This window comes from Coccidioides immitis, assembly GCF_000149335.2.
Source record: "Coccidioides immitis RS genomic scaffold supercont3.1, whole genome shotgun sequence".
Classification (NCBI taxonomy): Eukaryota; Fungi; Ascomycota; class Eurotiomycetes; order Onygenales; family Onygenaceae; genus Coccidioides; species Coccidioides immitis.
Window position 1 is genome coordinate 1,180,682 of NW_004504310.1, and position 27,978 is coordinate 1,208,659.

Below are 27,978 nucleotides of genomic sequence, written 5' to 3' on the forward strand. Positions count from 1 at the left end.
GAAAAAAAAAAACACGCAGAAAAAACAAACCTTCCCTCACTCCTGTCATCCTCACCCCGCCTTCACCTCAATTCCCCCATCCTCCATCAACACCCTCAGACCACCTCACCCAGTCCAGTCAGAATGTCGTTCGGCAAGCTCTACGGTGCTGCTGTAGGTGATTCTGCTCTTGTCTCGCTTGCACTGTCCTTCCAAAGTCACCGCAGGCTGACCGGGTCCGCCACGTAAATCACAGGAGAACTCACGCACCACTGCGTGCCGTATCGTTGCCAAAGCCAATGATCTCGATATCGAGCTCGTTGACACCAAGCCCGGCTCTCCCGATGCTGCTTACTTCAAGATCAACGCTCTGGGCAAGGTTCCAACCTTTGTCGGTGCCAATGGCTTCGTCTTGACTGAGTGCATTGCCATCGCCGTCTACCGTACGTTTCCTCTATTTCTAACTTCTTTTGCGGGCATTGTCAAAGATGAGGCATATTATCATTTTCAGTTATCCCTGTCAGATTAACTGTGTTGACTATCTTTACTCTGAGCACCTTTTGTCCCTCTAATTTGTACTATCGGTTCCAAATGCTTCGGATACCTGTCGAGCATGGCTGACGAGATATGTAGTCGCTTCTCAGAACGAGAAGACCACTCTTCTCGGAAAGACAAAGCAAGATTATGCCTCCATTCTCCGCTGGATGTCATTCACAAACCAGGAGATCCTTAACCCTCTTGCGGACTGGTTCCGTCCTCTTCTTGGAATGGCCCCATACAACAAGCAGGCCGTTGAAAATAGCTCCAAGGCCGCCCTCAAGGCCATTGATGTCTTGGAAAAGCACCTTACTAACAATACTTTCCTCGTTGGCGAGCGCCTTACTCTTGCTGACACTTTCTGCGCTTCTCTTTTCTCCCGAGCATTCCAATTTGTTCTCGGCAAGGACTGGCGCCAGGCCAACCCTGCTACTTCCAGATGGTATGAGACCGTGGTTAATCAGGCCATTTACAAGGCCGTTGTTCCAAACCCAGTTTTTGTTGAGGAAGGACTAAAGAACGTTCCACCCAAGAAGGAGGAGAAGAAGGCTGCCCCAGCCAAGAAGGAACCTGAGGAGGAAGAAAAACCAGCTCCTAAGCCGGCCAAGCATCCTCTTGAATCTCTCCCCAAACCATCCATGATCCTTGATGACTGGAAGCGCAAGTACTCCAATGAAGATACCCGTGAGGCTGCCATGCCATGGTTCTGGGAAAACTACAATCCAGAGGACTACTCCCTGTGGAAGGTTGATTATAAATACAACGACGAGCTCACCTTGACCTTCATGTCCAACAACTTGATTGGTGAGTTTCTAGGTGACCTTTCCTCCACAATAGCTATTAACGCGTTCATAGGTGGCTTCTTTGCCCGTCTTGAGGCTTCCCGCAAGTTCATCTTCGGTGCTTGCTCCGTGTATGGCGAGAGCAACAACTCCATCATCCAGGGAGCCTTCCTTATCCGTGGCCAGGATGCTGTTCCAGCTTTCGATGTTGCTCCTGACTGGGAGAGCTACAGCTTCACCAAGTTGGATGCCTCCAAGCCAGAGGACAGACAATTCGTTGAGGACCAGTGGGCCCAAGACAAGCCAATTGTCGTCGATGGCAAGTCTTATGAATGTGCTGAAGGAAAAGTTTTCAAGTAAATGAAAATAAGTAAAAATCCATGTGGCTCAACATGTGCGTCACAAGGCGTCCGATTTAATGTGATGACTTTTAGTCTTGTCGGCCCAAGCTGCGTGTCTCTAAATGATGAATTAAAATGATCATGAGAATGATGAAAAATGACAACCCTAGGATACATTATTACTTCCTTTCTACGAGTAGTCTTATCATTGTAAATCAGGTAATTGTTTTCTTTAGTGTTGAGGCCACAAAACTTCAAAAGTCCCATATCCCGGCAGAACTACTCGAAAACAAAACCTTCTATACCCAGGGCTCCGTACGAGATGCACATTGATACTAAAGCATAGCAAAGGTTGTCCAAACCTCCGCCAAGCTCTATATGCGACAACATAGTCTCACGGGAAGACAGCCGGTACGTTTGGAGTGGTGGATATCGCGGGATCTCGCTCGACAATGTCCTTGGGCACCGATATCACCTGGTCATCGTCCTCTGTGACATCACTCACTTCGTCTTCGAGTTGAGAAGTGTCATCGGCAATATTGCCTTGCAATTCAAGGACTGACTGTGTCTCTTTGATTTCCTCTTCAACACTCGCCGTAGGCGGGGCTTTTTCGGTGAGAAGCTTCGCTTTCTTCTTTTTCTTTCCCTTTCTTTTGATAGAGATATCGTCTTCCAACCCAAGCTCCTGTTCATCCTTTCTAAGCTCCGTCTCCCAAAACTCTGTTTCTGACAGTGATGCATCGGCAGCCTCCCGTCTCTCTGCCCATTGTCGGAGCTTTCTGCTTGCATCCTGCTGCCTAGAAAGCACTCGAAGCTGCCGGAGAACAATTGTCATATTCCTTTTCTCGTCGACAGATGCGTCATTGGTAAATTCGGGTATCTCAATGATATTATACGGCTGTCCTGCAGCCTTTATCTTGCTGTCATCGATCAGAATCGTATTGCTTTGATCCCACACACATCCTCCAGGGGAATTGCCGCCATCGTTAGACTCAGGATATCGCGATTGGATAAAGTCATCAGCCCAAATCTTATCCAATTTTTTATACACCTGCACTTTCTCGTTATACTGTTCCGGTGTGAGATCTAGTTTATCTCGTGCCCAAATGGTAACAAATTTAGACTGCATGGCCGAGGGAAACAGCCGTTTCATTACCTCCCGCACGGTACCAGGTTTGGAACTAGTCCAAATAATGACTTTGTGCTGATCGAGCACGTGCTTCATGAAATTATCGAGGCCAGGACGCTTGACGAAAACCGATGGCATCGAACGCCGATTGCGGTGGATCAAGGTTCCATTCATGTCGAGGATAATCAATAGGGGACGTGGAGAGGAGGTCGACGCTGGTTCCAAGGATGCATTCTTGAGGTATTCCTCCGTAGGAATCGGGGCAATGGGTGGTGCTATTTGGCGGGAAGTCGACATGTTATGGGACGGCGTATATGTTGGAGGTTGTATGGGGGGGAATGGAGTATTGACGTGACCTAAGGGAGCGAAATGTGGCATATTGGCGGAATTTGGCCAGGCAGTGGGTAACATAGGAGGTGGAAAAGAGTACTGGAACTGAAACTGAGGATATGGAATAGATGGGATGGCGGGAGGGTGCTGATTCCTGTCAGCCTCAAGTGTGTAAGCTGGGCACGGATGCGGAGGGGTTACCATCCAGGGCGTCGCGGGGAACGTGGACAAGTTCAGTAATGTCTGATTCATTTGCGCTGGGGGCGGCTGATACCGCGTCGGCGGCAGCATCTTGGGTTGCAGGTAAGGATCGGTCTGCGAGGACGAAGCGGATCTGTTTCCAGCTGTATTCCGATTACTTGGAGGGGTATATCGGGTCATTTCCGGTCGCCAACTATCACCATTCGTCCGCCTTTGTCTTTCTCCTGGCTGGTAGGAATCATAACGTCCAGAGTAGCTGTCGGCATTTTGGCGCCGGGAAGGACAGCCAATGCCCGGACGCCATCTACTCCCATCGGCTAGCAAGTGCGCATCGCCGTCATTTTGCTGCAGTGGCTGTGCCTTTCGTCCGTTCGATCGCCTAGGTTTTCGGGGTGGCATTATTCGCTGTGCCTTGAGATTGCCTTGACACACAACGGTCTGGCTTTTTGACGCACGCGATCCTGAACAACAAAACTAAGAGTACTCTATAATTAGTACAATCATTTCAGGGTAATATAGGGAGGTAAGTCGCACTCTAAGACCAAGTCCCCTCGGCAACGCCTTTGCCTGGCAAGGGAAACAAAGCAGAAGTGGTGGTATCGTAGTGGGAGAAGCGAATGCGCTGATTGCGTGGTGCGAGCGTGAAATGAATGGACACGCCCGGCGCGGGAGTAGCATCTCAATAGAAAAAAGAACGGAGCCCTCCTACCGTCACACCTTCGCTGTGCTGCGGCGGGGATGAGTGCTTTTGCTTGCTGCTTGATTGGAGCGAGTAGACCGGCCCACCGCCTTTTTGTGGCAATAATTCCTTTCTGCCACACCTGGCCGCCCTGAGTTTGTTTCTCCCGCAAAACATCGTCAGCTCATTGGAGCAATTATTATAATTAACTGTTGCATCGAGGCGGATAGACAGCCAGCGAGCCGGCTCCAAAACACGCACAATTGGAAGCTATGGCACTTTTGGACTCCCTCAACCGGCGCATAAAGGCCCGCGTGGACGACGATGACCCCGAAGAGTACTCAGATTTGTCCTCGTCAGAGCAAGATGGGTCAGATGCTGACTCCGACGAACTAGAGGGCTCTGAAGCCGCAAGCGATGGAGGATCGGACGATGAGGAGCTAGTAGGGCCCCAGTTCACTCTCTAACTAATATCATTTCATGGACATACGCCTAACCCAAATGCTTATTCCTCTAGTCCGACTCCTCCGCTCCCGAAGACACCGCCATCGACGCCTCGCTCAACCAAATCTCCTTCGGCGCCCTCGCCAAAGCTCAAGCCTCCCTGGGCCTAAGCAGCAGCAGCAGCAACAACAGGCGAAAACGTAAACTATCCACCGACAAAGAACAGGGCCCATCTCCCCTTGACGACATACGCGCCCGCATCCGTGCCACACGCGAAGAAAAATCCAAATCCACCGCCTCCACCACGACCAGCAAAGATAAAAAAGACCTTCCCCACCGCTCCTCCAAACACGCACCCACCGTTCAATCCTCCAAGCACGCCGTCTCCCGCAAGCGCACCGTCGTCGACGCAACCGCCATCTCGGGTCCGAAAGCCCGCGATCCGCGCTTCGACAGCGTCGTCCTCTCACACGGGACCTCCAATCCGCAAGCTCTCGGCAACGCCCAGGCCGCCGCGGCCAAGAATTACTCCTTCCTCAACGACTATCGTGATGCGGAACTCTCCTCGCTCAAGCAACAACTCGCCAAGGCCAAAAATCCGGCCGAAAAGGAGCAGCTCAAGCGCACTATCCGATCCATGACGGATAAGATTCGAACATTCGAGCGGAAGCAGAGAGAGAAGGAGGTGGTGGCGCGGCATCGGCGGAGGGAGAGAGATTTGATTCGCGAGGGGAAGAAGAGCACGCCGTATTTCTTAAAGAAGGGGGATGTGAAGAAGGAAGTGCTGAAGCAGAGATATGAAGAGATGGGGGCGAAGGACCGGCAGAAGAGCATTGTGAGGAGGAGGAAGAAGGTTGCGGCCCGGGAGAGGAGGGAGATGCCTGATATGAGGAGGACGGGGTGAGACTTAATACACCGGGGAAAAAGGAAAAAATCTATGACTCGGATAAATATGAATGCCATCGCAAGGCGTATAAAAATTACCTTCGGTGAAATGGCTTTTTTGAATAACAAAAAGCCAAATAGCGGAGGGGAATAGAATGCCCCCAATCTACCCCAGGTTTGTCCGTTGGAAGACACCATATCTTGCAGCCCTCTAGGAGAGTATAGAGCATATATTCGATATCTCACGCAGGTACGGAATTCCGTACCAGGATCCCTACTCTGGACCTCGGCCAGATAAATACCGCCCTAATCTAACGAACATTCTCAATTATCCAATTTCCAAATCCTCCAATTTCATTTCACGTATATCAAATGAATATCTAGTCTGCTATAACAGAGATTTGAATATATAGCTAGACAGCCAAAAGGAAACAAACTCCAAGCCAGCGCAGCATATCAGGAAGGAAAATCAAGAACTAGGAAAAGGCGGGTAAGGGTGGAAATTTAACGAGAGGAAGAAGACCAAAGAAAGAAAGAAAGGGAAAAAAAAAGGAACAATTATGAGTGTTTTTTTTTTTTATTTTTATTTTTTTCTTTATTTGTTTTTCTCTTTTCCATGTCAGTCCAGCTTTCGTTCCGCATGAGATGAGTTACTTCAGCCCCAAAAAAAAAAAAAAAAAAAAAGGAAAAAGAAAATTGATTCCTTCGTCGTAGCAGGCAGGAAAATACTCCTGTTGTCCCCCTTTCCACTTCATCACAGCGTAACTTGAGGACACATAGAAAAATACGTCGAAAAACAAAGGGGGGAGGATACAGGAAATAGTGCAGAATGAAGAATAGAAGTTAATATAAAAAGGCCCTAAAAGACAGAGCCAAAAAAATAAAAATAAAAAATAATTCGAGCAGATTAACTCGACCCAAACCCGCCATGAGGAAAAAAAGCGTGCAAAGGTATCCAGCAAGAGCGCAAAAAAGAGGGAAAAAAAAAAAGGGCAATCAAAAGAAAAAAGAGAGACAAAGGATAAATGAAGCAATCGAAGAGGGACACTGTCAAAATGCACATTAACTCCTTCATCCTATTCACAGTGTCCAGACCGTGCGGGTAATGAACTGCAAACAATACCCAGGAGTAATCCAGATCTCTGAAACGCGGAAAAAGAAAAGGAAAAAAACAGCATAGAGAAAAATAAAAGGCGACAAAGGAGAGGGGAGGTTCCCCAGTAATCCAGACATATCGGAATATAGAGGGAGCAAGGAGGGAGCGATATATATAATAATAAAATTAAAAAAAAAAAAAAGGAAATCGGCGGCTTTTTTGGATTTATGCGGCAAGATCATCATCGACAATCCCGACTTGCCAAAAAACGTCGAGACAAAAAATAATTCCCTCCCAACCAAACCATGATCGCATCGCACATAATTCAGTTCTTCCGAAGAAAAAAAAAAAAAGACAACAAAGGGTGGCCCAAGATAACCGCTCGTATATGTGTATATATAATTCGCGCTTGTTGCTCAAATAAATATCCTTTCCTTTTCTTTTTTTCGGCTCTCATGAGTGGAACAAGTCCCAAGCTCGCGCGCACAGGCTCAAAAACTCTTCTTTTTTCCTCCGTTGCGTTTCCGGAGAATCTCTGCCTGCGCCGAACGGTCCGTAGGCGCTGGGCCCGGGACCCGTGCGGAATCGCATGTCTGGGCCGGTCCCGAGGGGCGGACTGCCGTTATCCTGCTCGTATTCGTGCCTGGTGCGGCGACGCCCGGCCCCGGTGGGGTTGGACATGGAGTGTGGCTGGGACGGGATGCTGTTCGGATGCTGGACGCCGTTGGGGGGACCGCCAGTGCTGTTCCCGCTATTGCTGCTGTGGAGGTTTGGTGGGGAGCGCGGGCTGGTGGCTTTGTTGCCGTTGTAGTGAACGATGCGGGGGAGTAGCTCCTCTCGGCCACCGGCAAGTTCGTGAACCGCTTCTTCTGCGGAACGGTACTCTCTTGGCCGTCCTGAGGGTTGGCCGCCGCCAGGGAGACCGGGCGATGGCAGAGGGCCAAGTGCCAATTGCGAAGGTGTCGGCTGGCCGAAGGCACCTCGACCGTTGCTATCTCGGTCCCGTAATGGTAGCGTGTCCGCGCCGAAAACATCGGCAATCGGAGGGAGGCGGTTACTAGTTTGATTTGCTGGGGTATGGTGAATCTGAGGCGACCCGGAGAAGTCCTGATTCGTAAAATGGCGAGTCAATGGCTGGGGTTGACGGCGGCCGGTAAACGTCTGGTTCAGAGGTGCAGACTGTATCACTCGTTCGTTGGCGAACTGGGAGGCGGAAGGGGGTACGATCGAGAGTCCCGGTGGAGGCCGTTTCTTCGAGGATCTTTGCGACCCGAACGGGGATGGCTCAGGTTGCTTCGCGCTCTCTTGTCCATCTCCTTTGGCCGATTGTTGCAGTCGGGCCTCGATTATAGATCTCTGTTGATCTCTCACGTTCATACTTCGCTGCAGCTGTTCTCTCATAGCAGGATCCTGGGTCTGAAAGCCCGGAGATAAACAGGCCAATCCCACATCCTGCATGGCCCTTCCATCTCTAGCGGTCAGCGGTCCTCGGGTGGAGAGGTTGTTCCCTGGTGTAGATGTAGACAGATCTAGTTTGCGAGGGCGATGTCGTGTACCTGGTTGTAGACTTGGAGACGTCGGGGGTTCCTTTTTTATTGCGATCTTGGGCGCTGGTCCTCCACTCCGCGATCTAAAAAGAGTGAAAGAAAGAATGCGTTAGCAGGATATCTATGTTTTGGAAATAATTTTTTTTTTCCTTTTAATGTTTTCTTTTTGCTTATCGATTGGCATGCGAGAACAACTCACGTATTCGGCGACCGTTTCCCCTCGGGGGTGTTCTTTTCGGTGGGTACCTCATTTGAGCCGGACGGTACCCGAGTTGGGGTTGGCGTGGATGAAGGGGCGGCCGACAACGGCGCAAGGGAGGGATAGGACTTGGGACTCGAGTCGCGGTCGACCATTGGGCCTAGCAGTGCAGCAGTAGGAGGGACAACCGCAGTGGACATTGTATCAAAGCGGAGGAGAGTAAAAGTATCGAGGGGTCGAGGGGGTCGAAGTAAGGTTCGAGGGGGTAGATCTACGGTAGAACCGGAAACCGGTAGCCAAAAGGTATCGGGTATAGATCCAGTGTTATTATAATTCCCCTTTAATCGTTTTAGAAAACGGGAAAAAAAAAAAAAGGAATCCTTTTTTTTCCGGCTTCTGTGTTTCTGTTTCCAATCACAGCTAAGACTTGGTGTATTTCGAACCTGATTCCACCGAAACAATCTCGAACAGGGAATGGTAAGTGGGCGAGGGGTTTCGTCGAGGGTTTTTCGACTTGATCCGAGAAGGACAGGAGGAATTGCCAGCAGCGAGAGAAGCGAGCGACGAGAGGAAAGTCCCGGACGGAATTCCAAAAAAAAAAAAAAGGAGCGGCCTCGACACCAACAGCCCAATCGAAGGAGGGTGGGGTGGGAGACGGATGGGGATAGAGGGGAGATAGAGACAGGGAGAGCGAGTGAGCGTCTATTATCTCCTGAGAAGCGCAGCGAGGTTGCCAGACCCTTCACTGAGCGATGATGATAGCCGCCAGGCCGACATGCATGGGGGCCAATACTCGTGGAGGGTTGGCGGCGAGCTGACTCTTGGGACGAAACGGTTCGAATCAAGAGACAGCTGAATGGATGTATATGTGGGATGTACTATGTTATTCTCCTAGCCAAGCTCTCAGAGACATGCAGGTGTGCGTCCTGGGTGTCGACAAAGAACGTGCTGGGTTTATCCCTCTAGCAGTGAAAGAAACACGGGGGTCAACTCCAGTCAAGAAGTTGTCCGTGGACTCGTTCTTGTTGTCCGTGACGATCCCCCCTTGCAGCAGTAGCGAGACAAGAGAGGGAGAGGGAGGGGAGGGAGAGAAGGGAGAGAATCAGGGGGTTAACGAGAGAGAGAGAGGCAGAGAGGAGAAGAAGCAAGCGGGAGAAGAGGAGTCCAAAAAGAAAGGAAAAGAAAAGAAAAGCAAAGAAATCAAGAAAGAAACGAAGAAGCGAGACCGAGAGGTACAGGGCGGCGTATGTGTGTGGAACGAGAGAGAGGATGCGTGTGGGAAACGGGGAGAAGCTCGAGTCTCAGGCGCCGGCGGCGGGCGAGTCGGACATGTCTGGGGCGGCTGCGGCTAGTCAGGAAAAAAAAAAAAAAAAAAGGATTTCCAGGCGAGCAAGCAAGGGGGCCTGTGAGGGCGGTGGATCTCCACGCCCGCGAGCCCGCCGAGACGAGCGAAACTGGACGTGAGTTTTGTGGACACCGTGCTTCGGGCGGAGAGGGGTAGGGTTCGTGGGTAGCGGCGTTCGGAGGGAGTTAAATATCAGAAACCCACCAATATCACGAAGAGGACGTGGGAAGACGGCGGCGGCGCGATGGGGATCAGCCTTTTCCGCCTCGATCCCTCTTCGACGGTGACAATCGTCCAGATGGCTGGCAACAACACCAACACAACCGACGATGTACAGCCGTCCAATGGAGCTAGCACAGCGTGCAGTACATGCGTGGATGCATATGTACAGTACACACATACATAATCTAAACTACCTTCTGCTCACTAACTAAGATTTACTCCGTCCAGCACAGCAAAGCAAGAGACCCAGAAGAGAAAAAAAAAAAAAAAAAGAAAAGGGAGAGGAAACTGGATCGCCTGGTGCTGGGTCTTCGTTTGTTTCGGCTGATGGACGATGACAGCCATGACTCGCAACAATAGGCTGGTTGGAAGGGCGAGCTAATATGATTCCAAGGGGGGCTTGACCCGTCAGAGCTAAACGGGTTCGACAGACTGGTGAAACATCCCGCAGCTGGGAGAGCAGCCTTGTCTCGGATCCGCCAAATCATCTGGACATGTGTTGAATCCTGTGACGAAATTCGAGGGAGATTTGTCTGACGGTTACGAGAGGGCAACAAAAATCCCCACGCTGTACCAAATCCGATGTTGGCCAAATTGCATGATACCGGACAAGTCGACGTCCTCGCTTGATTTTATTGTTATTTATTTATCTATTTTTTTATTTATTTTTGTTTTTCTTCTTCCTCTGATTCGGCGAGAGACACGGACTCGAAAGAAGAGAGACTATCGACTGTGCCATGGGCCCCATCACAGCAGCAGCCCAGCGACGGGTCCAGGGCATCGCCTAAACTAGACTGCGACCTGAGGACAGGCCTCGCAGCAGGGAACCGCCGTCTAAGGGGGTCTAGAAGCGACCGCTTTGTTTCACTGAGGCGCCGGCCCACTGCCAATGGGAGTGCAGAGAAGATGGGTTTTATGTCACTCTATTCTACGGAGTACTCTTTTTGATTTTTATTATATATTTCATATTCATATTTTTTTCCTCTTCATGTTATTTCATATTCATATTTTTCCTCTTCATGTTATTTCATTCTTCGCTGTAGCTCACCAAGTCACTGCACACTCGTTGGACAGGAAAACGGGACAGCTGGCCTTGTTCGTTGAGCTGTTCTCTTCCTCTTGCAGCCCGGGCCCTTCACTGTCGTCCTCCCAGACACGGGTGGATACATGCGTGTTTCATCTCCCAATCCATCATCATTTCGACTCTCAACAACCCGGAACCCGGACAGTCTGGGGACAGAAATTTTCCGACCGAAAACAAAAAAAGTAATAAATAAAAAAATAATCAGTCAATCATGGGCGACTCACTCACTAAATCATTAGTCAATGACCAAGTACTCACCCACTAACACACTCTCTCTTCTCACTCTCTTGTCTGATCAGTGTCTCAGAACCGCCCCACCCGGCACTGTGGCTGGAGTTCTCATGGTGCGATCGTCTCTCTGCCAAAAAAAAAAAAAAAAAGAAAAAGAAAAAAAAAGTCTGCGCTTGCTCGACTCTTCCTCTTCCATCAGTTGTAAGTTTTGTATGCATGTGTGTACGTACATCCATCCATTGGTAGCAAGTACTCTGTACGGAGTAGATACGGAGAACCAAACAACGGCACGCCATCACGAACTCTGGAATGGCCAAGCTCACGGGATGTCGACGCCATCCCCAGCCCCGGGATGCAACTGGTCCAATAGTGTCGCCAGGATATGCCCCTTGGAGGCTTAACAGACCAAGCGAAGGAAAAAGAAAGAAAGAAAGAAAAGAAAGAAAAGAAAAGAAAGAAAGAAAGACAAGCGAACAGCAATACGGTGCAATAGCAATATGAACAAGGATGAAACCGAGACTATCGAAATTCTGCTGCCCAGACCCTTGATCGGCCGGTTGCTAAATATTACTCTCTCCAAAACCGACTACGGGGAACGATATCTGGGGCTCGTGTCGTTCGTTGGCCTGTGGGCGAAGATGATCTACGGCGCATTCCGTCGTTGGTTAGTTCAAGCAAAGCCTTTTCTCCCCTTACGCAGCTCACGTAGGAATCGCCGTCTTTAAATGAAGCTGCATCTCTAACCACATACTTACGAGCTGAACCAAAAAGGAAACACATTCCTCCGATCCAACTTACTCCTCCCTCCCTAACTTTAACCAAGGTACTCCGGTACAGTGATGCGTACTCCCCTTCTCTGGCTCTCTTCGGCCTTGGATGACCAGCTCAAACGCCCCATGGCAATGGCGTTACATGCCAAACCAGAAAACACAGAGAGCACTCACCATACAGGTGGGGGAGGGGACATGTACCAAACTTGTGCCCTGTCACGATGGCGTGATCTAAGAGTAAGTAGGGCCGTCCCTGCAAGATCTTACATCCATACGGTACATGGTCCTTTTTTTTTTTTCCTTTTCCCTTTCCCTCTGCAAAACCCCCGAAGCTGGCCGTGAACGTGGCATCTGCCTGCCTGTCCATGGTATCTGCAACACGGCAACATTTTAGTTCCCGTTTCTCAGCCACGAGAGGCCGACGTTCATTTCTTCGGCGATTCGAGCCCGGTGTGGCCCAAAAGCTTGGTTTGATTCTCGGTTTATTTTTTTTTATTTTTTTTATTTTATTCTTGCCTCACTTTCTCGTTTCTCTTCCCGTTTCACCCAGCAATATCCTCTTTCGTCCATAGAGCGCATTCTTGTCTCTGGAATCCGAAAATCCTCGTGTGCCGGGCACTCGCCAATTCTTTGGAATAGTTAACCTTCAGTATCCTGGAAGGCAAAAAAAGGTCGTACCGTGGCATCTCACAAATTGGCTTCCACCCCGTCGCATGGAATCATAGAATCTAAACAAGCTTCTGCCATGTTCACCTGACAGATCTTTCAACTGTTTTCGTTTCATTGGTTGGAAGCAAAGGGGGGCGGCGTCTAGTGGAGTTGTATCCGAAAGTCTTGGTTCATTGAAGGGATCTGATTCCTGGGGAAGATAATAAAGAAGGGGACATATATGCTTTTGATTTCTCCTGCCAAATTGTTCGTGGCCTTCCTTTCCTTTGTTCCTTTTTCTTTTCCTTTTTTTTTTTTTTTTTTTTTTTTTTAATTACGTCGGTTGACCATCCCAACACCCATCGGCCGTTCTCGGCGGGAGGGATCCGGGATGCTCGGGAACCCATTCCGGAGAGCTGAACAATGTGTCCACGTGGGTCTTGATGGGATGGATGCGCTCCGTAACTGCAGAATACATACAGTATCCCCACGGGCTCTGGTATATGTATCCAATTGATGGTAAAAGAGTGCCGTCTCCGTAGTATCTCGGGCCTCGAAGACGAGAATTCAGCCTTTCTTGAAATGCTCGACTGCTGCTTTCAGCTGGCTGTGGGGGGTGTCAGGGGCAGTGATGACTAAGCAGTGGCAGCGGAGCTTTTCCCCCACACGGCGGGGAGGGAGGGGAAAGAGCTCGGGGAAAGTTGGAGAACGGCGTTGCGCGTGTTATTTCTTTTGCCTGCGGAATCGCGAGCCGGGAAGCGAGCCCGCTACGAAATAATACGTCCTGCACCACCATCGTTTTGGCATTCAAGCGGTTATCGAAACAAGAAACACAGCGCTGATACCCCCGATAGTACATACATATACATAGATCTGTGTGGACATCTCAAAAGAGATAATGGCGGACCAACTAGCATGGATAGGGTTGGGAAACATGGGCCGGGTAAGCCAGCAAGCCCTCCATTCACGCAAGGGTTGAACCGATTATGTTAACAGTTCCGCTGCTCCAGGGCATGGTCCGCAACCTCATCGCCAAAGGCTCGCTCTCCCAGCCCCTAATCCTCTACAACCGCACTCAGTCCCGAGCCACTTCCTTCTCCGAGACGCTCACCGCCGGCAGCACCACCGTCGCCTCGTCGGTCGCAGAAGCGGTCCTGCCCGCCTCCATAATCTTCACATGTCTGGGCGACGACAAGGCCGTCGAGGCCACGATCGATGCAGCCCTCCAATCAACAGACGTCAAGGGTAAACTCTTCGTCGACTGCTCCACCGTTCACCCGGACACATCTCGCAAGCTGGAGAAGCTCCTCGAGTCCCGGGGCGCCAGCTTCATCGCATGTCCGGTCTTTGGCGCCCCGCCCGCCGCGGACGCCGGCCAGCTGGTCTGCGTGATGGCCGGGAAGAGACATCTGATCGAGCGGGTCAAGCCGTACTTCGCCGGCGTGGTGGGACGGGCCAACATCGATCTCAGCGAGACCTCCGAAGATCCCGGCAGGGCTGCGATGCTCAAGGTTCTCGGCAACTCGATGATCTTCCAGATGGTGTCTGCGGTGTCGGAAGGTATGGTCGTGGCGGAGAAGTCCGGGTTGGGTGTCGGCGAGGTGCACAAGTTTCTGGAGGCCGTCTTTCCCGGTCCGTACGTCGGGTATTCGAAGAGGATGATTTCAGGGGATTATTTTACGCGCGAGGAGCCGCTGTTTGCGGTTGATTGGGCGCGGAAGGATGTTGCCCATGTTCTTGATCTGGCGAAGAGTGTGGGGGCCGAGATGAAGGGAACAGAGAGGGTTGATGAGTATCTGAAAGAGGTCAAGGCGCATTCGGGAGAGAAAGGAGATATTGCCGCCATTTACGGCGTTGCCAGGGAACATGCGGGCTTGAAGTTCGAGAATAAATGACTATCCGGCTTGAACAGGACGAAGCTATGATCTAGTTTCTTTGGTGTGAGTAACTAGCTCCTTCTACGCATTCAGTCGTTATTGACAATTGAACACGCTCATGGTACATTTGTGGATGGTAATCGGGCCACCGAACCCTGAAGAGCTCTACTTGCAATGTTGTAACTTGTCTCGCAACTTCTCCAGGCACTCAGCGCGGAAACATGGAGACAAGCATGAAAAACGCTTAATTAGACCCAGTTGTTCTCGATTGCTCCTTAACCAGGGCCTCGTCCTTCCTGAACCGATGGAAAGGTCTACTGGTATGCCCCCAAAAATTGGTTTATAAGGCCATTTGGTGCTGGCTCCGGCTACCACGCAACCGAACCAGGTGATGGCTGGCTTCTATATCATCCGTTGACACCTCTACCGCCTGGGTCTCGCCATTTCTTTGATTTTCTTGATGATGTGCCGCTGCGTGGTCTAACTACAAGGTTATTGGGGTTGCTTTTGACCGGCACAAAATTCCATTGTTGAATGGAAGAGGGCTGTGCCTTAAAGCAACCTCCTGGCGCTGAGGTTCCAGAGGAGTCGGTGGCCAGGTGGGTTCGGAGTGCATCTATATGTATGACACCAACCGATACTTAACCCGTTCCTTCACGTTCCCGTTCCAATTCCAGCGAAAGGCACAGTTACAGCCCTGTGCGTCTCTCGCACGATGATTATCAGGAGTTTCGACTGAAATTTCAATATAGAATGCTCCTAGATGTAACTATGATATATCCTGAAACGCCACTGTGGCTGCTCTTCTCCTGTCCGTGGCACAGCTGACTTCTGCAGCTAACGTACATCACAGAATCGCATTACTTGGGGTTGCTACCGAAAAAGTGAAATAAGAGAGAGGGGAAAAAAAACAAAAAAAAAAAAAAAAAAAAGAAAAAAGAGGTAAGCTATGAGGTTCATTCTGATTTCCAAGTCTAGCGAGCGATCTATTGGCGCTGGAGGCGAACTCAGTATTTATTTACGGAGTAACCAGTGTAACCAATTTACATATAGGATCGAGGAAGCTGGCCAGGGTTTTCAACTCAAAGCTTCACTTTTCCTGGAACATTCCATTTTGCCCGAAGCTCTACTTGATGAGTAGCGAAATTTCGCTTGAAACGCCGACCTTCAACCTATGTTGTACTACTTTTGAAGTGAAGTTTTTGATCCGCCTCGCTCTCTGTGCGTCTCGACCTCGCTCTCAAGGGGCAGAAGGCCGCCATTGTTTATGAGAGACTGTGCTACCACCAGATTTCCCCCATTGACAAACTTGGTTTTGAATTCGAAATACTTGGCTACATACTCGGGAAAGTCTGTGACTCAGTGTGTCTATTTTGTTTCCTCGCACAGCAGTTCCTGTACCTTGGCACTGGCACCTGGCATGGATGCAACTCCGTACTCTGTTACAGTGCCAACAAATGAGATTGAAACCCGCCTGGTCTCGTCTACTACCAATACCAACCAATAAATCCGCTTTGTTGGTCACGCAAAGCCAACCTTTATCATCGCCATTTGGGGATACATTTCATTTGACAAATCCAATCCGGCACGGAACTGTGATTTCAGCTCTCACAGCTGGCGCTTGAATTTGTCGCTCGACGACTATGTTTCTCAAACCGCGACCGACCACGGTGCGTGCATTATTACGGCAATAATAGGGTTCAATGAATGTTAGTTACCGTGTGCGAAGGAATGCGGGGTCTTGTTCTTCTGTTTACAAACAGCCTTGAATGGTCCCAGGCTCCCTTCTCAACGCGGGGCTCCTCCCAATGATCGAGACAATGACGCATGATACAGGGAAAATCATCATCATGAGCTTAAGGGGAATTATACTTAACAATCCAGGTCCCGCATATCTGTTTATCCAGCGATGAAGCGACAAAGAAGTGCGGAAACAAAACTTAGATCCCGAGCCCCTAGTTACATGCGAAATCCCGGGGGTAGAAGCAGAGAACTGAGGATAAAGAAGGTTATGTCGATACCCTTGGCACACCAAAGCCCTTCAACGCAGAGAAACATATAAAGAAGACGTGCGTAGCGGCCTGTCCATCAAGTCCCTCGGAAATCGCTACCCCTTCCACTTCAGCCAGCAAGCATCGAACCGTCCCGACGCGCAGCGCTATATCCAATTACTTTCAAACGCGAGAAAACACCCGATTCTCCTTCTAAATATGTTCTGGCTGGAAGCCATTGCGTTCGCCACTGCGGCTCTCCTGGCAAGTGTCTCCGCCGCCCCAGCGCCGGATATCGCTGAGAGGGCTGACCGATGCGAGTCTGGAGTATGTTATGTCGATAAGCCCACATGGTGTCAGGAAGGATGGGTGAGTACTTTCTTGAGGTGTTTCGTCTTATTTTTCCCCCGTCACTTGAGCCCAAGGACCCTTGGGACGATATCCGCATTCTTTTAAACCATCCCGAAGCTAATTCAATGGAATAGGAACCAGTGCACTTCCGGGTGGTAAGTTCTTTGCTGCAGCGATTGAGATGTTCCGAATGATTTGCACTTGTTTTCTGCTCCTGGTGCTGATGCCTATTGATCTATGAAATTTAGACCGGCTGCTGGGTTTGCTGCACAAAGAGATGAGGTGGACAACGATCTGGATGTCTCTCAGTTTAGATATGTTGACAAAGGGATTTTTGGGAACTTCCTGTGATCAGGGATATGGGTACCCCGTCCTCTATGCACAGTACACATAAGGCATTGGGACAATGTCATATATGATGGGCATGTTCACAAGTCAAGATAATAAGCAAGAACTATGGTCAACAGAATCTTCATTGGAGTACGTAAATAAGGGCTAGAGTATCCACGCGACAAGAAGAGACCTCGCTACAAATTTCACCCTCCTAAGGCGAGCCACCATTGCGCGCTTCTCTGTCAACACTTTTGTGTTTCACTGCTGGTGCCCATAAACAAGAAGTCATTCCCCGGCAAAGAGAAATTCCGATCACCGTCAAACCACCTGACCTTAAATTCCCCCCCAGGAGGTTGCTTTTTCATAGCCTGTTCTGAGGTTGGGGGGGCTCCAACTGTAATGCGGCCGCAGGTGACATCACAAATGATTCGGAAACTCGGTCATGCAATTAATTACAGGCAGAATATGAATCTGGCGGAGTATGGACTAGGCGCAGAAGCTGTGTAACTATTCATCTATGTAAACTAATTAGCTAGGCGATCGCCGGTGTCCAGCATGCTAGTCCCCGACCACTTATTTCTGCCTCGTTCTTCTCTCTTCCATTAACCGCACATTAACCTTTGAGTGCAGAGTACAGATTACCCAACAATCATCACTAGCAGCAAGTGCATTACTTCTCTTCTCTCTTCACCCCCACAGACACCTTTCTTCCGCGCACAATGGACAAAATCTTCCCTCACCCCCCTTACGCCGAAGACCAACCACATTCCCATATCATCCTCCCCCTACACGTCATTCGCGCCGGCCTAACCGTTGGTTCAATCCTATCCGTCGTCTCCGCCACCATCTTCACCGCAGCAAAACAACCCCGAACCGTCTCCGTCTACACCACCCGACTCATCACATATGCCAGCCGGGGCTCCGTTGCCGGCATGCTGGCCGGCGCAGGAATGGTGACTTTCAAGATGCGCGGACGGGAAGAGATCGAGTGGCAGGATCGAGCGTGGAGGTTGCTGGAAAACAAGGGACAGATGGAGATGGATCGATGGGTCCCCGCTGGCGGAGTACTTGGCGCGGTGGCGTGTGTGGTTGCCGCGCGGAGAGGAAAAGTGCCAAGCCTCGGGACAGGGACTGCGGCGCTCGGGGGACTGGGTTTAGGGGTGGCGGGTGGGGCGGCGGGATATGCGGGATGGAGATATGGGGTCCATGGGGGCAGGTTTGATTGAAATGGATAGCAGATATACGGGCGGAGATACTAGCGTCTGCTCTTCAACAAAAAAGAAAAAGAAAAAAAGAGAGAGGATTTGCATATTGTTGTGTGCATGACGAATTATTGTTCTATCTATTTCCATTGATGGATATTGCTCTACTCTTTACGGAGTCCTTTTTACGGAGGATGTTGACATTCCCGCTTCCCTCGCCTTGGCCCTCTCAAGCCCCTCACTTCACGAGACATTTTGACCCTCGGCTATTCTACAAGAAACGTCTATCATGACATCAGGCCGGGTCACAATCTCTAAAAAAATGGAGCTCTCTTCTCATCTGCTCGTTTCATACTCCCAGCTCTCCCAGTTCTCCAACTATCTTGCCAGCGCCCAAAACCAACAGCCATGTCGAACACCAAAACGATTCACGTCCCGCACCTTGGCGGCATTGACGCTGCATACCGTATATCCGATCCCTACGACGCCTCTAAACCTACCCTCATCTTGATAAACAGCTTCACAACATCTTCTGAACTCTATGATGCACAATTCTCTAGCCCCGCGTTGTTATCCAAGCTCAACCTCCTCGCCATCGAGCTCCTAGGGCATGGGCAAACCCGGACAGATTGCGAGCACTGGACGTATTGGGACACTGCGATCATGAATCTGCAGGTCATGGATGCATTAGGTATTAAAAGAGCGTTCATTCTTGGTACCAGCCAAGGTGGCTGGGTAACCGTAAGAATGGCATTGCTTGCCCCAGAGAAGGTGGGGAATCCAATAGACATTAACTTGAGACATATCATATTGCCCTCACTAACAAACCATACAACCTGGATAGATCCAAGGAATCATCCCTTTGGGCACTTCTATGGACTCAGAGTCCCCCCGCAGCCGTGCTCTCGGGTGCTGGGATCCCATCCAACCCTGTGCCGACCTTATCAATTCTTGGACCAGCGACACTCCTACGCCTGATTTCTCCCTCACGCAGTCATACTGCGACTTTCTCATCGATGCGGGTTTCGGCGCCAACTGTCCCTCCGAGGTCCGAGCCTTCTGGAGCCAAACCCTTCAGTCTAAATACCGGGGGAACGATGGTCGAAAACGGATCAGGATGGCGGCGGTCAATCTCCGCGATAGAGATACTTTACACAGCCGGCTATGGGATATCCGGTGCCCTGTCCTCTGGATGCATGGGACGAGCGATGTTGTGTACTCGGTTGCTAATGCGGAAGAGGAGATCAAAATGTTTGTAAATTCGCCAGATGCAAGGTTGATTGTTGTCGAGGGTGGCCAGCACTTTTTGAGCTTTTCAAATCCCGAGGAAGTGGAGCGGAATGTGTTAGAGTTTGTGGAGAAGTATTAGCCTCATTTTCGACCTCTCCCATCATCAAAATAGCACAAAAGGAGTAATTTTGACTGTACGGTTGATCGTCCGGTCCTTAGTTGGGCGCTTTTCACTTTGTGAACCGAGCGTGGAGTGATTGCTTTGCCGCCTAATGTGCGAGTTGACTCCGACATTTATCTTTCCAAGTAGTTATCGCTTTCGTTACTTTGTTCCAGTCCCATAACGTACATCATCTAGCCGTGTTTTTCCGAAGGATAGGGGAAGATTGAAAATTCGGAACTGCCTCCTAAAATCCGAACTCATATAGAAGGGGACTCTTCGACCCTTCTTCTAAATGCATCATAAAACTTTTAACACCTTGGATTGCCTGTAACCTCCACCAGAGGACATGCTTAAGACATGTGAATGTCCCGCCAAGAACGCAAAGAACCGAAAAAATTCGCTTCGATGAAATAAAGGTGTCGCTCAATAGATCAAGGCAGTCTCATCAAACCGCTAGTGGGGAAAAATATTGAAAAGGAATTTTTGGACGTGAGAGAGGGCAGCTTGCCTGGCAAGCGGGTGAGCCCAATACTCTCAGGCATCGATTGGGGAATGAATACCTCCGCTGTATTTAACTTGGCCACCATAGCTAATAAACCAAAGCGGGAAAATGAACCCAATTCAATTTGGCCCTTCACATGTTGGCTTGGCGAGGGACATGGCACCCTCGATGGAACCAAGGATATGCCATGGTACCACGACAGCTTGTGTAAGGTGTGTGTATGTGTACAGGCCCGCAATGCAGAACCAGCCTTCCCAAGCAAGTGGGAAGGTTTATTCATGGCCGGTGGGTTTGTACAAAATGGTTGTCACATACTGTTCGTCGAGATCAATCAGCAAGGCTGGTTACGGCATAAACGGATTCAGGTTGGGAAGTACACAGACCTTTCTTTTGTATCTTGTCGTCACGCTCGTGGCTAGGACACCATTTTTTATACTACTAGTCGCAAGATGGTTCAAGACAGTGTGATTCGGGTAATTCAGAACGCTGTTATCGTCTTTCATGGGCGTGGAGCTGTTCAATATCGATCGGCCGAGGAACATTGGCAGCATCGGTGGGGCAGGAAAATCATTTATGATGTTCGCGGCTTGTGTATAGCCCGGTGTGCTTTCTTCCGTATCTATATCGATGAGGACCGGTGGAATAATTGTACGGAAATCACCGAGGGGTATCTCTTCTTCAGGTTCCTTTTCGGGTTCTTCTACGGGTAAAGAGTCGGGAAGCACCTGCGGGGGATAAAGCCCCGGTGGAATCACAACTTTAGGAGGCTTATCACTTCCCCGGGAAGCTAGCATTTCATCAGGGCTTATCTCAATGTAGTTGACCAGGTGGTTAGTAAAATCAACGGCAGTAGGAAGGCTGTCGGAAGTTCTCATAACACCATCTACAATGAATTTAAGATGGTGTGTCCCTGGACGAAGTTTGAGGGTAGTCGAAAACAAGCGGTTTTCAACCTCGCTAGAGGAGACAACGGTCAGGTCCATATGGTCCGAAATGTGGCCTGCCATGGACCAAAGGGGTGGGGTTACCTCTTGTATAGTTTAAATTTCCTTGCCCAATTTACGAAGGTTCCTGTCACATATACCTTCTCCCCACCACCTCTCCACTCGATAGTCGTCGATACGGCCTTGTTTAGGCCGGTGGTAACAAATGGTTCCAGCTCATCCACAACTTCATCGTCATCATCAGCAGTATCACTCAAACCTGATTTGTCAGGGTAGATTCCGGCCCTATCAAAAGCGGCCGTTGCACCCAACGAGCCACTGGCTGTGATTGGTGATCCAGGGACCGACATCGCATCGCCAATCGGCAGAGGAAGCCGTGGGGGCCGTGAGAGGTGTGAAGGGGTAGCATAGTAGGTGTTTACAGACGGTCCATATCCACCTACATATGGATACTGCTGTGATGACGCTGGAGTCGGGACTTGAACGGCTCTTGCTGGTTCAGGAGTGTCGGACGGCTTTGGGTGGATAGGAAAATCTCGAGTATCATCTTCACGTTCCTTCCGGGAGATGCGTCGTTCCAGCCTATCGTAACCTCGACCTGCCGACTCGGCGATGTTGCGTGACTGTAGCCTCTGATGAACCGGCGTTTGCTGCCGTTGAGAATATTGACCGGTTGCGCTCTCTTTTGAAGCCGATGGATCGACGGCTGCTGATTTGCTCCCCGACAATGCCTGGATGGACGTTCTTCTGTTCACTTTCCTGTCGTTCCATTGCGCCGAGGGGCCTTGCGCTGGTTGACCAGGGGGTTTCGACGGGGTGTTTCCCATCTTCACATCGCCCAACCAAGAGGATGAAGCCGACGGATTGCGCGCGAGAGAGAGAGAGAGAGCGAGAGAGAGAGAGAGAGAGAGATAGAGAGAGAAAGAGAGACTAAATTTCTTAGCACAACGGCCTAAGGAAGTTTCTCTCCGTCTTTCTCCTGTGCTTCGACGACGTTGCTACACGGATGGCATGCAGCTCGATAGAGAGCGGTTCCTGGCATGATGTCGTATGGTTCCTCTCGCAAGCAGCAACTACCTGTCCAAAGCGGGGCAGTTAGGGTTTAGGGTTTGACGTCAGTGCCCGTGAGGCTTGGCAGCGGGGCGACAGGGCTTGGCGGGATCACGTGGATCCGAGGCCCAAAAACGCCAACCGGCAACGATCGCCCATCATCGACGGCTGGACCTTGGCGGTGCCAGCCGCCCCCAGGGGAGACTCATGAGAGTGCGAGGGACCGGAGTCGTGTTGGCAGAACGCGGTTCGTCAGCGCTAGCGAAAGGACGCACCTGACAGTTGGCCGATTGTGGGGCGTTTTGCAGGAGATGGTGTTTGCGGTGGCCGAACGTTGAATCGGCCCTGAGCGTCGGGCCTCCGTTTCAGCGTCGAGACCTCTTTTCTCAGGGGTTGCGCTTCCGGGGTTATATTCCTTTTTTTGGAGCGCCGCAGGAGGAGCGAGTCACCTTTCAGTCTGTGGCCTGCATGTCTAGGCAATTTCCAGCATCTTTTCCACATGCCATTTCAGCCTGTTCTCGAGCTTTGTCGGATCTTCAGGAACAGTAGATCGTGCCCCAAGTGTGCCAATGACCTGCTCGCGTTTTACTCGGAAAATTTCGCCGACGGATGTCCAGGCACCCTGGTCTACTCTGGTGTTTGGCCGCAGAGAAACTCCTGTTACTGTTGCTGGCATGTCCTGGCCACCTCCCTGCCCTGCTCCACTACGCTGGAGGACAACTCGCACCAATCCATCCGCACCGTCTTTTCTGTCTGCACATCTTTGTGCAACCGGCAGTGCCCCGTAGTACAGAGCATATCTCGGACGGGAGCAGACCTTTCAGGACGCTGGAATAGTCCTGATACCATCAGTGTCTTACATATTGGGAATTCCTTTCCCCGACAATCCACCAGTAGGAAAAAAAAATATTACCAGATCCTCAGCACGTAATGCTGAACGGCATTAAAATTATTGGAGGCCTGATGCCGGGTGTTAGCGGAGGTGCTGGGAAAAGGGGCCGTTAGACAAGGCTAGAACTCGATAGTTTTTACGACGATCTGTGACTTGCATCTGTAATCTATAAATAAAACCGTTCTCCCCAGACGCTGCCGGCAGCGTTTGATGTTTCGCAATGTTATTCTTCTTCAATTTTGTTCACTTCTCCGGAGTAGTGGGAATCCAAGCGCAGCTGAAGTATAATAACCTTTACTCCGTACCAGAAATCCATATCTAGGTGAGCCGATGCAACGTCCTAGGCAGCGACTTGAGTACCGCCCCCCAACTTTCTTTTCCATCATATTAACGACGGATATGCGAATGAAAAATAGTTATTTTGCGCAGTCGATAGGACCCAAACCATGACCAGATTTCGTTCCAGATCTCCCGTTCGATTGAAGCTTTTTATCTCCCTCTTCCTTTTCCTTGTTTTCCTGGTCTATTTGCCGTCTCGTTGGCGCCGCTCAGCCGGGTCGCGTGCCACCGAATCACAGAGCATATCTATGCCCAAAAACTACTATCAAGAGCACTCAAAGTTCTGGAAAGCATTTCACCCAATCCTCGTCGCGAACGATCCAAATTGCACATCCCCGGAACAATCGGAGAAGGCCAACTCCATACGTTTCGATCCAAATAATGCGGTGGAGCGTCCGGATTTCATCTCGATGCCTCAGGCGGACATCGAAATGATGAAGCTGATGCATAATAGCTTTGTGAATACGCTCATTGACCGGCCTCTCCATCCGTATTACGTACCCGGCACGCGTGGCCTTGTATCGACTGCGGGTGGTCCATTTTTACCGATCTTGACGATATCCTTGCGCATGCTTCGGCATTACGGTTCCAAATTACCGATGGAGGTATTTCTTGCTTCTGAGGAAGAGTACGAGCCGTATATATGCGAGCAAGTTTTTGCAGAATTAAATGCCAAATGCTTGATCCTTAACAGGATCCTCAGGCAGGTCCCTGGACCCATCGATATAAAACAATACCAATATAAACCGTTTGCAATGCTCTTCTCCTCATTTGAAGAGATGTTATTCTTGGATGCGGACGCGTTTCCTCTGCACGATCCGAAGACTCTATTTTCATCGGAACCTTTCCGTTCGTTCAAAATGGTTACCTGGCCCGATTTTTGGGCGTCTAGTGCTTCGCCGCTATATTACAAGATTGCGTCACAACCAATTCCTTCAACGACAGTTAGAGCATCGACAGAATCCGGAGAACTCCTGATTTCCAAGAAGACTCACCAGAAGACTCTTATGCTTTCTACGTATTACAATTTTTACGGGCCGTCCCACTACTACCCCCTCTTCTCGCAGGGCGCAGCAGGAGAAGGAGATAAAGAAACGTTCATTGCCGCTGCTACGGCTGTGGATGAACCATTTTACCAAGTCAGTGAACCACTACGTGCGATTGGGCATAGGGCCGCCGATGGTGGAATGGATGGCTCTGCCATGGTCCAATACGACCCCGTAGAGGACTACCGATTAACTAAGAAGGGGATATTCCGTGTCGCAAACCCTTCCGCAGCTCGTTCACCGAAACCGTTTTTTATTCACGCCAATTTCCCAAAATTCAATCCTGCAACGATTTTCGAAAAGCACGCTACTGATCCTGTTCGGGATCCCCAGGGCAATTACATACGTCAATGGACGATTCCAGAAGATACCATCGACGAATTTGAAGAGGATGTCGTGAAGCGGTTTTGGACCGAGATCAAGTGGGTTGCGTGTGAGCTTGAAGATAAATTCGAAAGTTGGAAGGATAAGAAAGGGATCTGCGACGGTGTGAAACGATACTGGGATGATGTGTTTGAAAAGAAGGGCTGAAAATAGAAACCCGTTGGTTGAATTGGATTTCTACTAGAAGCTCCAGCTCCCGTTCGAACACCAAAGGCCGTTTGAGGACACTTAGCTTTTCGAAAGCTATACGCGTACCGCGAGATTTATCCCTGTTTGGCGTCGTGAAACTCGGCAAGAAGCCTGGCCCCGGTCCTCAGCGAATCGTCCAAACCTCCAGACGATGACCCGGGAATTACTCTACGACAACTTGAAACAATACCCGAGCGTCAAGACATACTTCGTAAATTTGCCAAACGTCGATGCAACTTGTGCGATCGATTGAGAAATAATGTCTGAAAAGCGATCGCCGTTGAGGAAGAGTGGAGACTGCGTGTTCATACCACGGTCACATCCAGCGAAACAGTGCAGCGTGAGGCCCCGATGTGGATCATTTCTGAATACGTGATACTCGGGCTGCTTGATGAGGGCGTATCCCTGTATAGTAGGGATACGCCAGAATGGAAATTACTCGGCTTTTCACGCACAAAGAAAAAACAAAACGATGAATACCTAGTTTACATTGAATTGAAGCTAATGTACAGGATATAGATCTATCTCTATCTTAAAGTATCTCTTAATCCTACATATCCTACAGTATACATAAACCGGACAATTTTCCAGATTTACCAATTCGCACCCACAGTGTGATTTCCTTCCTCATTATCCCATTCCACTTTGCTCAAGGCGTTTGCGAACAGCTCCCGACATGGTACTCTGCTTCCCAATCTTGCACATAGCAAGAATGCTCCGCTAAGTTTCCTATGAAGTGAATACGTCTCCTCGGGCGGCGGCGCCAATCTCTCTCTTAGCATCAAAGGAATCAACTCCTTTACCCGCTCTGTGATTGTTTGATCGCTGAAATCATATATATCAGGAGAACTCTCTCTAAACGGCTCGGCGAGCGTGAGGATGGAGTCGATGTGTGCGTTGATCATGGCTTGTGATTCGAAGCCCGTGAGATAGCCCAACTTGAGAGATAGCTCATGTAACGTCTCGCGATCGTTGCGAGACGCAGCGAGTAAGATGCGGATATAGGTTATAATGAACGAGGCAGGGTACGCGCGTGAGGCGCCAAAATCAAGAAGTTCAAGCCGGTTGGTTTGAGCGTTGTAGAGAAAATTGGTCCAGTTCGGATCGGTTTGCATATATCTGAATTCGCAGATTTCGCGGAGGCAGAGGCGAAGGATTTGAGTTCCAATCCAATCTCGCTGGCCCTGAGTGAAATTTTGGATTTTGGTGACTGCTATGCCGTCCATGCGTTCCATGGTCAAGACCTGTTTGCCCGAGGCGTAGGGGACAATTTCGGGGACAACGAACGTGGGCGTGTCGTCTTGGAGGAATTGCCTGAATTTTTGGCCGCATTCTGCCTCGCGAATGTAGTCGCATTCCCAAGCGAGCTCGATCCGCGCGTTTGCAATGGTTTTATCCAGATATAAACCCTTGGGTAGGAGGCGGGATGCGGTAAGTAGAATCGATAGGTTCTTTAAATCGGAATCAATGGAATCAGCGACACCTGGATATTGTACTTTCACTGCCACTCGTTGCCCAGTTTCTTTCAGTGTGGCGCCGTGAACCTGTCCTATGGACGCGGCAGCCATTGGGACCTCATCAAAAGTTGCAAACAAGTTTCTCCAATCAGATCCCAGATTATCGGTTAAAACCTTGTCCCGCTGCGAAGCAGGCATGTAATCGGCCCTGTCTTGGACACGTTGCAGGACCTCTTGGATCGTTGGGGGTAGCATCTTTGAATCTACCGCACGTATTAATATAATTAACCACATGACCAAGATTCGTGAATCTTAATATCCTACCTTGAAAACTAAGCATCTGTCCAAGCTTAAGGGCGGCGCCTCGCATTTTAGATAGCTTTGCCACAAGACGCTCTATATTTGCAGGATTAAGCAGCAAGGAGCCGGTGCTCGCCTCATCACTGCCAGCAACTCGACGTATGCTTTCGCCCATTATTCCGAATGCCATTGATGTTGCAAGACCGCCGTATTCCCACAGCCTTCCAAGGCGAGATGATGGTATGCGAGATTCTACCATTTGGTATTCTCGTTTTAAAGGGGTCTCATTCGCGTCTATCTAGTACGCTCAATCAGTCGACCAAACACTAAACGTTTATAGTGGCAGCTTACTTTGGCTGTTTCTTCGTGGATTTCTTGAAAGTTTATCGGATTTTGGTCTTGTTCTGTGGGCTGAGCCGAAGCCATCGTTGCTAAATTCGACTTGGGCTCGACTGGACTACTAGCGGGATGGGATGCGCCTGTTGTGCGTTGCGCAGACGCAAGTCCAGGGGCTAAAGGGCTCCTCCCGGACATCTCGTCAGAGACGAAAGATTTTCCGCCGTGGCGATTCCGATATATAGAATTTGACATTTTCTGGCTTCGGAAGAGCTGCTTCACCATATCATCCGGGAGCTCCTCGCGGCTGACAGCATTTTCACTGTTTGTAGACCCCGTTACATTGCTAGTTGTAGTGTCACTCAAATCATCCAGTGGCTCTGTCGTCTTTGGAGCAGACGTTTCATCGCTTCCGATTTTTGGAGGCACTGCATCTCGTTTAGGCGCATATTCCGATCCGAACGCCTGGGCTGAACTTATTTTCACGCCCTCCTGCCCTTCGTCTAGCCCTTCACTATTTCTGATCCCGAGAGAATTTGAATTTTCAGCAAAATTCCTTCCATCCTCCGCTGTTCTAAAATCTTCCGCTCCCACATTAGCCCTTCCCGTGGCAGTGCTCGGTGACGAGTCGTCGAGTTTCCGCGCTAATTCAGTAGCTGCTTTGAGTGCAAGACCCAATCGATCTGACTGAGACTTGATCTCTTTTGTCAGCGACGACGTTCGTGCGTGGATATCGAGGTGCTTTCTCTGCAAAGCAAGGTGCTTTGCGGCGACATTGCGTGTGGCGTTGAGGAGCGTGAGGGCATCGAGAAGACGACGCCCTGACATCGCAGAGATCTAACGGCAAACTCGCAAGCTATCACGTCAATTGCATTGTAATACCATCAATCAGTCGGAACACCCCAACCGTGCGACGGCAATTTTGTCCTGTAAGCGGCGCGAT

General features: G+C 50.0%; 14 protein-coding genes across 14 annotated transcripts; 10 read left to right on the forward strand and 4 right to left on the reverse strand.

Annotated features, from left to right (window-relative positions):
• Positions 1-35: 35 nt before the first annotated feature.
• CIMG_02699 (elongation factor 1 gamma domain-containing protein) lies at positions 36-1,821 on the forward strand. The gene is made up of 4 exons (XM_001248927.2): positions 36-153; positions 236-422; positions 613-1,320; positions 1,372-1,821. Exons 1-4 carry the CDS (start codon positions 124-126, stop codon positions 1,656-1,658), a joined length of 1,212 nt encoding a protein of 403 aa, XP_001248928.1. The 5' UTR covers positions 36-123; the 3' UTR covers positions 1,659-1,821.
• A 212-nt stretch (positions 1,822-2,033) lies between these two features.
• Positions 2,034-3,985, reverse strand: CIMG_02698 (uncharacterized protein; the record flags this gene model as incomplete). Its single annotated transcript, XM_001248926.2, has 2 exons — positions 3,834-3,985; positions 2,034-3,773 (listed from the first exon to the last, which is right to left on the reverse strand). Exon 2 carries the CDS (start codon positions 3,696-3,698, stop codon positions 2,034-2,036), a length of 1,665 nt encoding a protein of 554 aa, XP_001248927.2. The 5' UTR covers positions 3,699-3,773; positions 3,834-3,985.
• Positions 3,986-4,250: 265 nt separating this feature from the next.
• Positions 4,251-5,547, forward strand: CIMG_02697 (rRNA biogenesis protein RRP36; the record flags this gene model as incomplete). The annotated part of the gene is made up of 2 exons (XM_001248925.2): positions 4,251-4,421; positions 4,496-5,547. The coding sequence occupies 2 exons, from the start codon at positions 4,251-4,253 to the stop codon at positions 5,324-5,326; spliced, it is 1,002 nt and encodes a 333-aa protein (XP_001248926.2). The 3' UTR covers positions 5,327-5,547.
• Positions 5,548-5,990: 443 nt separating this feature from the next.
• CIMG_02696 (uncharacterized protein) lies at positions 5,991-8,349 on the reverse strand (the record flags this gene model as incomplete). The annotated part of the gene is made up of 2 exons (XM_001248924.2): positions 5,991-8,033; positions 8,150-8,349. The coding sequence occupies 2 exons, from the start codon at positions 8,347-8,349 to the stop codon at positions 6,857-6,859; spliced, it is 1,377 nt and encodes a 458-aa protein (XP_001248925.1). The 3' UTR covers positions 5,991-6,856.
• A 711-nt stretch (positions 8,350-9,060) lies between these two features.
• On the forward strand, positions 9,061-9,781 carry CIMG_02695 (uncharacterized protein; the record flags this gene model as incomplete). The annotated part of the gene is made up of 3 exons (XM_001248923.2): positions 9,061-9,397; positions 9,535-9,609; positions 9,651-9,781. The coding sequence occupies 3 exons, from the start codon at positions 9,061-9,063 to the stop codon at positions 9,779-9,781; spliced, it is 543 nt and encodes a 180-aa protein (XP_001248924.2).
• Positions 9,782-11,528: 1,747 nt separating this feature from the next.
• CIMG_11009 (uncharacterized protein) lies at positions 11,529-12,275 on the forward strand (the record flags this gene model as incomplete). The annotated part of the gene is made up of 3 exons (XM_012358984.1): positions 11,529-11,695; positions 11,855-12,038; positions 12,210-12,275. 3 exons carry the CDS (start codon positions 11,529-11,531, stop codon positions 12,273-12,275), a joined length of 417 nt encoding a protein of 138 aa, XP_012214407.1.
• Positions 12,276-13,251: 976 nt separating this feature from the next.
• Positions 13,252-14,509, forward strand: CIMG_02694 (6-phosphogluconate dehydrogenase). Its single transcript, XM_001248922.2, has 2 exons — positions 13,252-13,392; positions 13,460-14,509. The coding sequence occupies exons 1-2, from the start codon at positions 13,348-13,350 to the stop codon at positions 14,342-14,344; spliced, it is 930 nt and encodes a 309-aa protein (XP_001248923.1). The 5' UTR covers positions 13,252-13,347; the 3' UTR covers positions 14,345-14,509.
• Positions 14,510-15,258: 749 nt separating this feature from the next.
• Positions 15,259-17,115, forward strand: CIMG_02693 (uncharacterized protein). The gene is made up of 4 exons (XM_001248921.2): positions 15,259-15,268; positions 15,380-16,686; positions 16,803-16,823; positions 16,917-17,115. The coding sequence occupies exons 2-4, from the start codon at positions 16,537-16,539 to the stop codon at positions 16,947-16,949; spliced, it is 204 nt and encodes a 67-aa protein (XP_001248922.1). The 5' UTR covers positions 15,259-15,268; positions 15,380-16,536; the 3' UTR covers positions 16,950-17,115.
• Positions 17,116-17,402: 287 nt separating this feature from the next.
• On the forward strand, positions 17,403-18,546 carry CIMG_02692 (uncharacterized protein). The gene has a single exon (XM_001248920.2). The coding sequence runs from the start codon at positions 17,721-17,723 to the stop codon at positions 18,225-18,227; it is 507 nt and encodes a 168-aa protein (XP_001248921.1). The 5' UTR covers positions 17,403-17,720; the 3' UTR covers positions 18,228-18,546.
• A 56-nt stretch (positions 18,547-18,602) lies between these two features.
• Positions 18,603-19,958, forward strand: CIMG_02691 (hydrolase). Its single transcript, XM_001248919.2, has 2 exons — positions 18,603-18,974; positions 19,048-19,958. The coding sequence occupies exons 1-2, from the start codon at positions 18,612-18,614 to the stop codon at positions 19,570-19,572; spliced, it is 888 nt and encodes a 295-aa protein (XP_001248920.1). The 5' UTR covers positions 18,603-18,611; the 3' UTR covers positions 19,573-19,958.
• On the reverse strand, positions 19,731-22,062 carry CIMG_02690 (Snf1 kinase complex beta-subunit Gal83). The gene is made up of 3 exons (XM_001248918.2): positions 21,127-22,062; positions 20,482-21,055; positions 19,731-20,412 (listed from the first exon to the last, which is right to left on the reverse strand). Exons 1-3 carry the CDS (start codon positions 21,867-21,869, stop codon positions 20,371-20,373), a joined length of 1,359 nt encoding a protein of 452 aa, XP_001248919.1. The 5' UTR covers positions 21,870-22,062; the 3' UTR covers positions 19,731-20,370.
• A 219-nt stretch (positions 22,063-22,281) lies between these two features.
• Positions 22,282-23,415, forward strand: CIMG_12643 (uncharacterized protein). The gene has a single exon (XM_004445559.1). It carries the CDS (start codon positions 22,592-22,594, stop codon positions 23,021-23,023), a length of 432 nt encoding a protein of 143 aa, XP_004445616.1. The 5' UTR covers positions 22,282-22,591; the 3' UTR covers positions 23,024-23,415.
• Positions 23,211-25,517, forward strand: CIMG_02688 (alpha-1,2-mannosyltransferase). The gene is made up of 2 exons (XM_001248916.2): positions 23,211-23,306; positions 23,401-25,517. Exon 2 carries the CDS (start codon positions 23,431-23,433, stop codon positions 24,898-24,900), a length of 1,470 nt encoding a protein of 489 aa, XP_001248917.1. The 5' UTR covers positions 23,211-23,306; positions 23,401-23,430; the 3' UTR covers positions 24,901-25,517.
• On the reverse strand, positions 25,408-27,958 carry CIMG_02687 (Atypical/ABC1/ABC1-A protein kinase). Its single transcript, XM_001248915.2, has 3 exons — positions 27,051-27,958; positions 26,724-26,997; positions 25,408-26,662 (listed from the first exon to the last, which is right to left on the reverse strand). Exons 1-3 carry the CDS (start codon positions 27,861-27,863, stop codon positions 25,536-25,538), a joined length of 2,214 nt encoding a protein of 737 aa, XP_001248916.1. The 5' UTR covers positions 27,864-27,958; the 3' UTR covers positions 25,408-25,535.
• Positions 27,959-27,978: the final 20 nt, after the last annotated feature.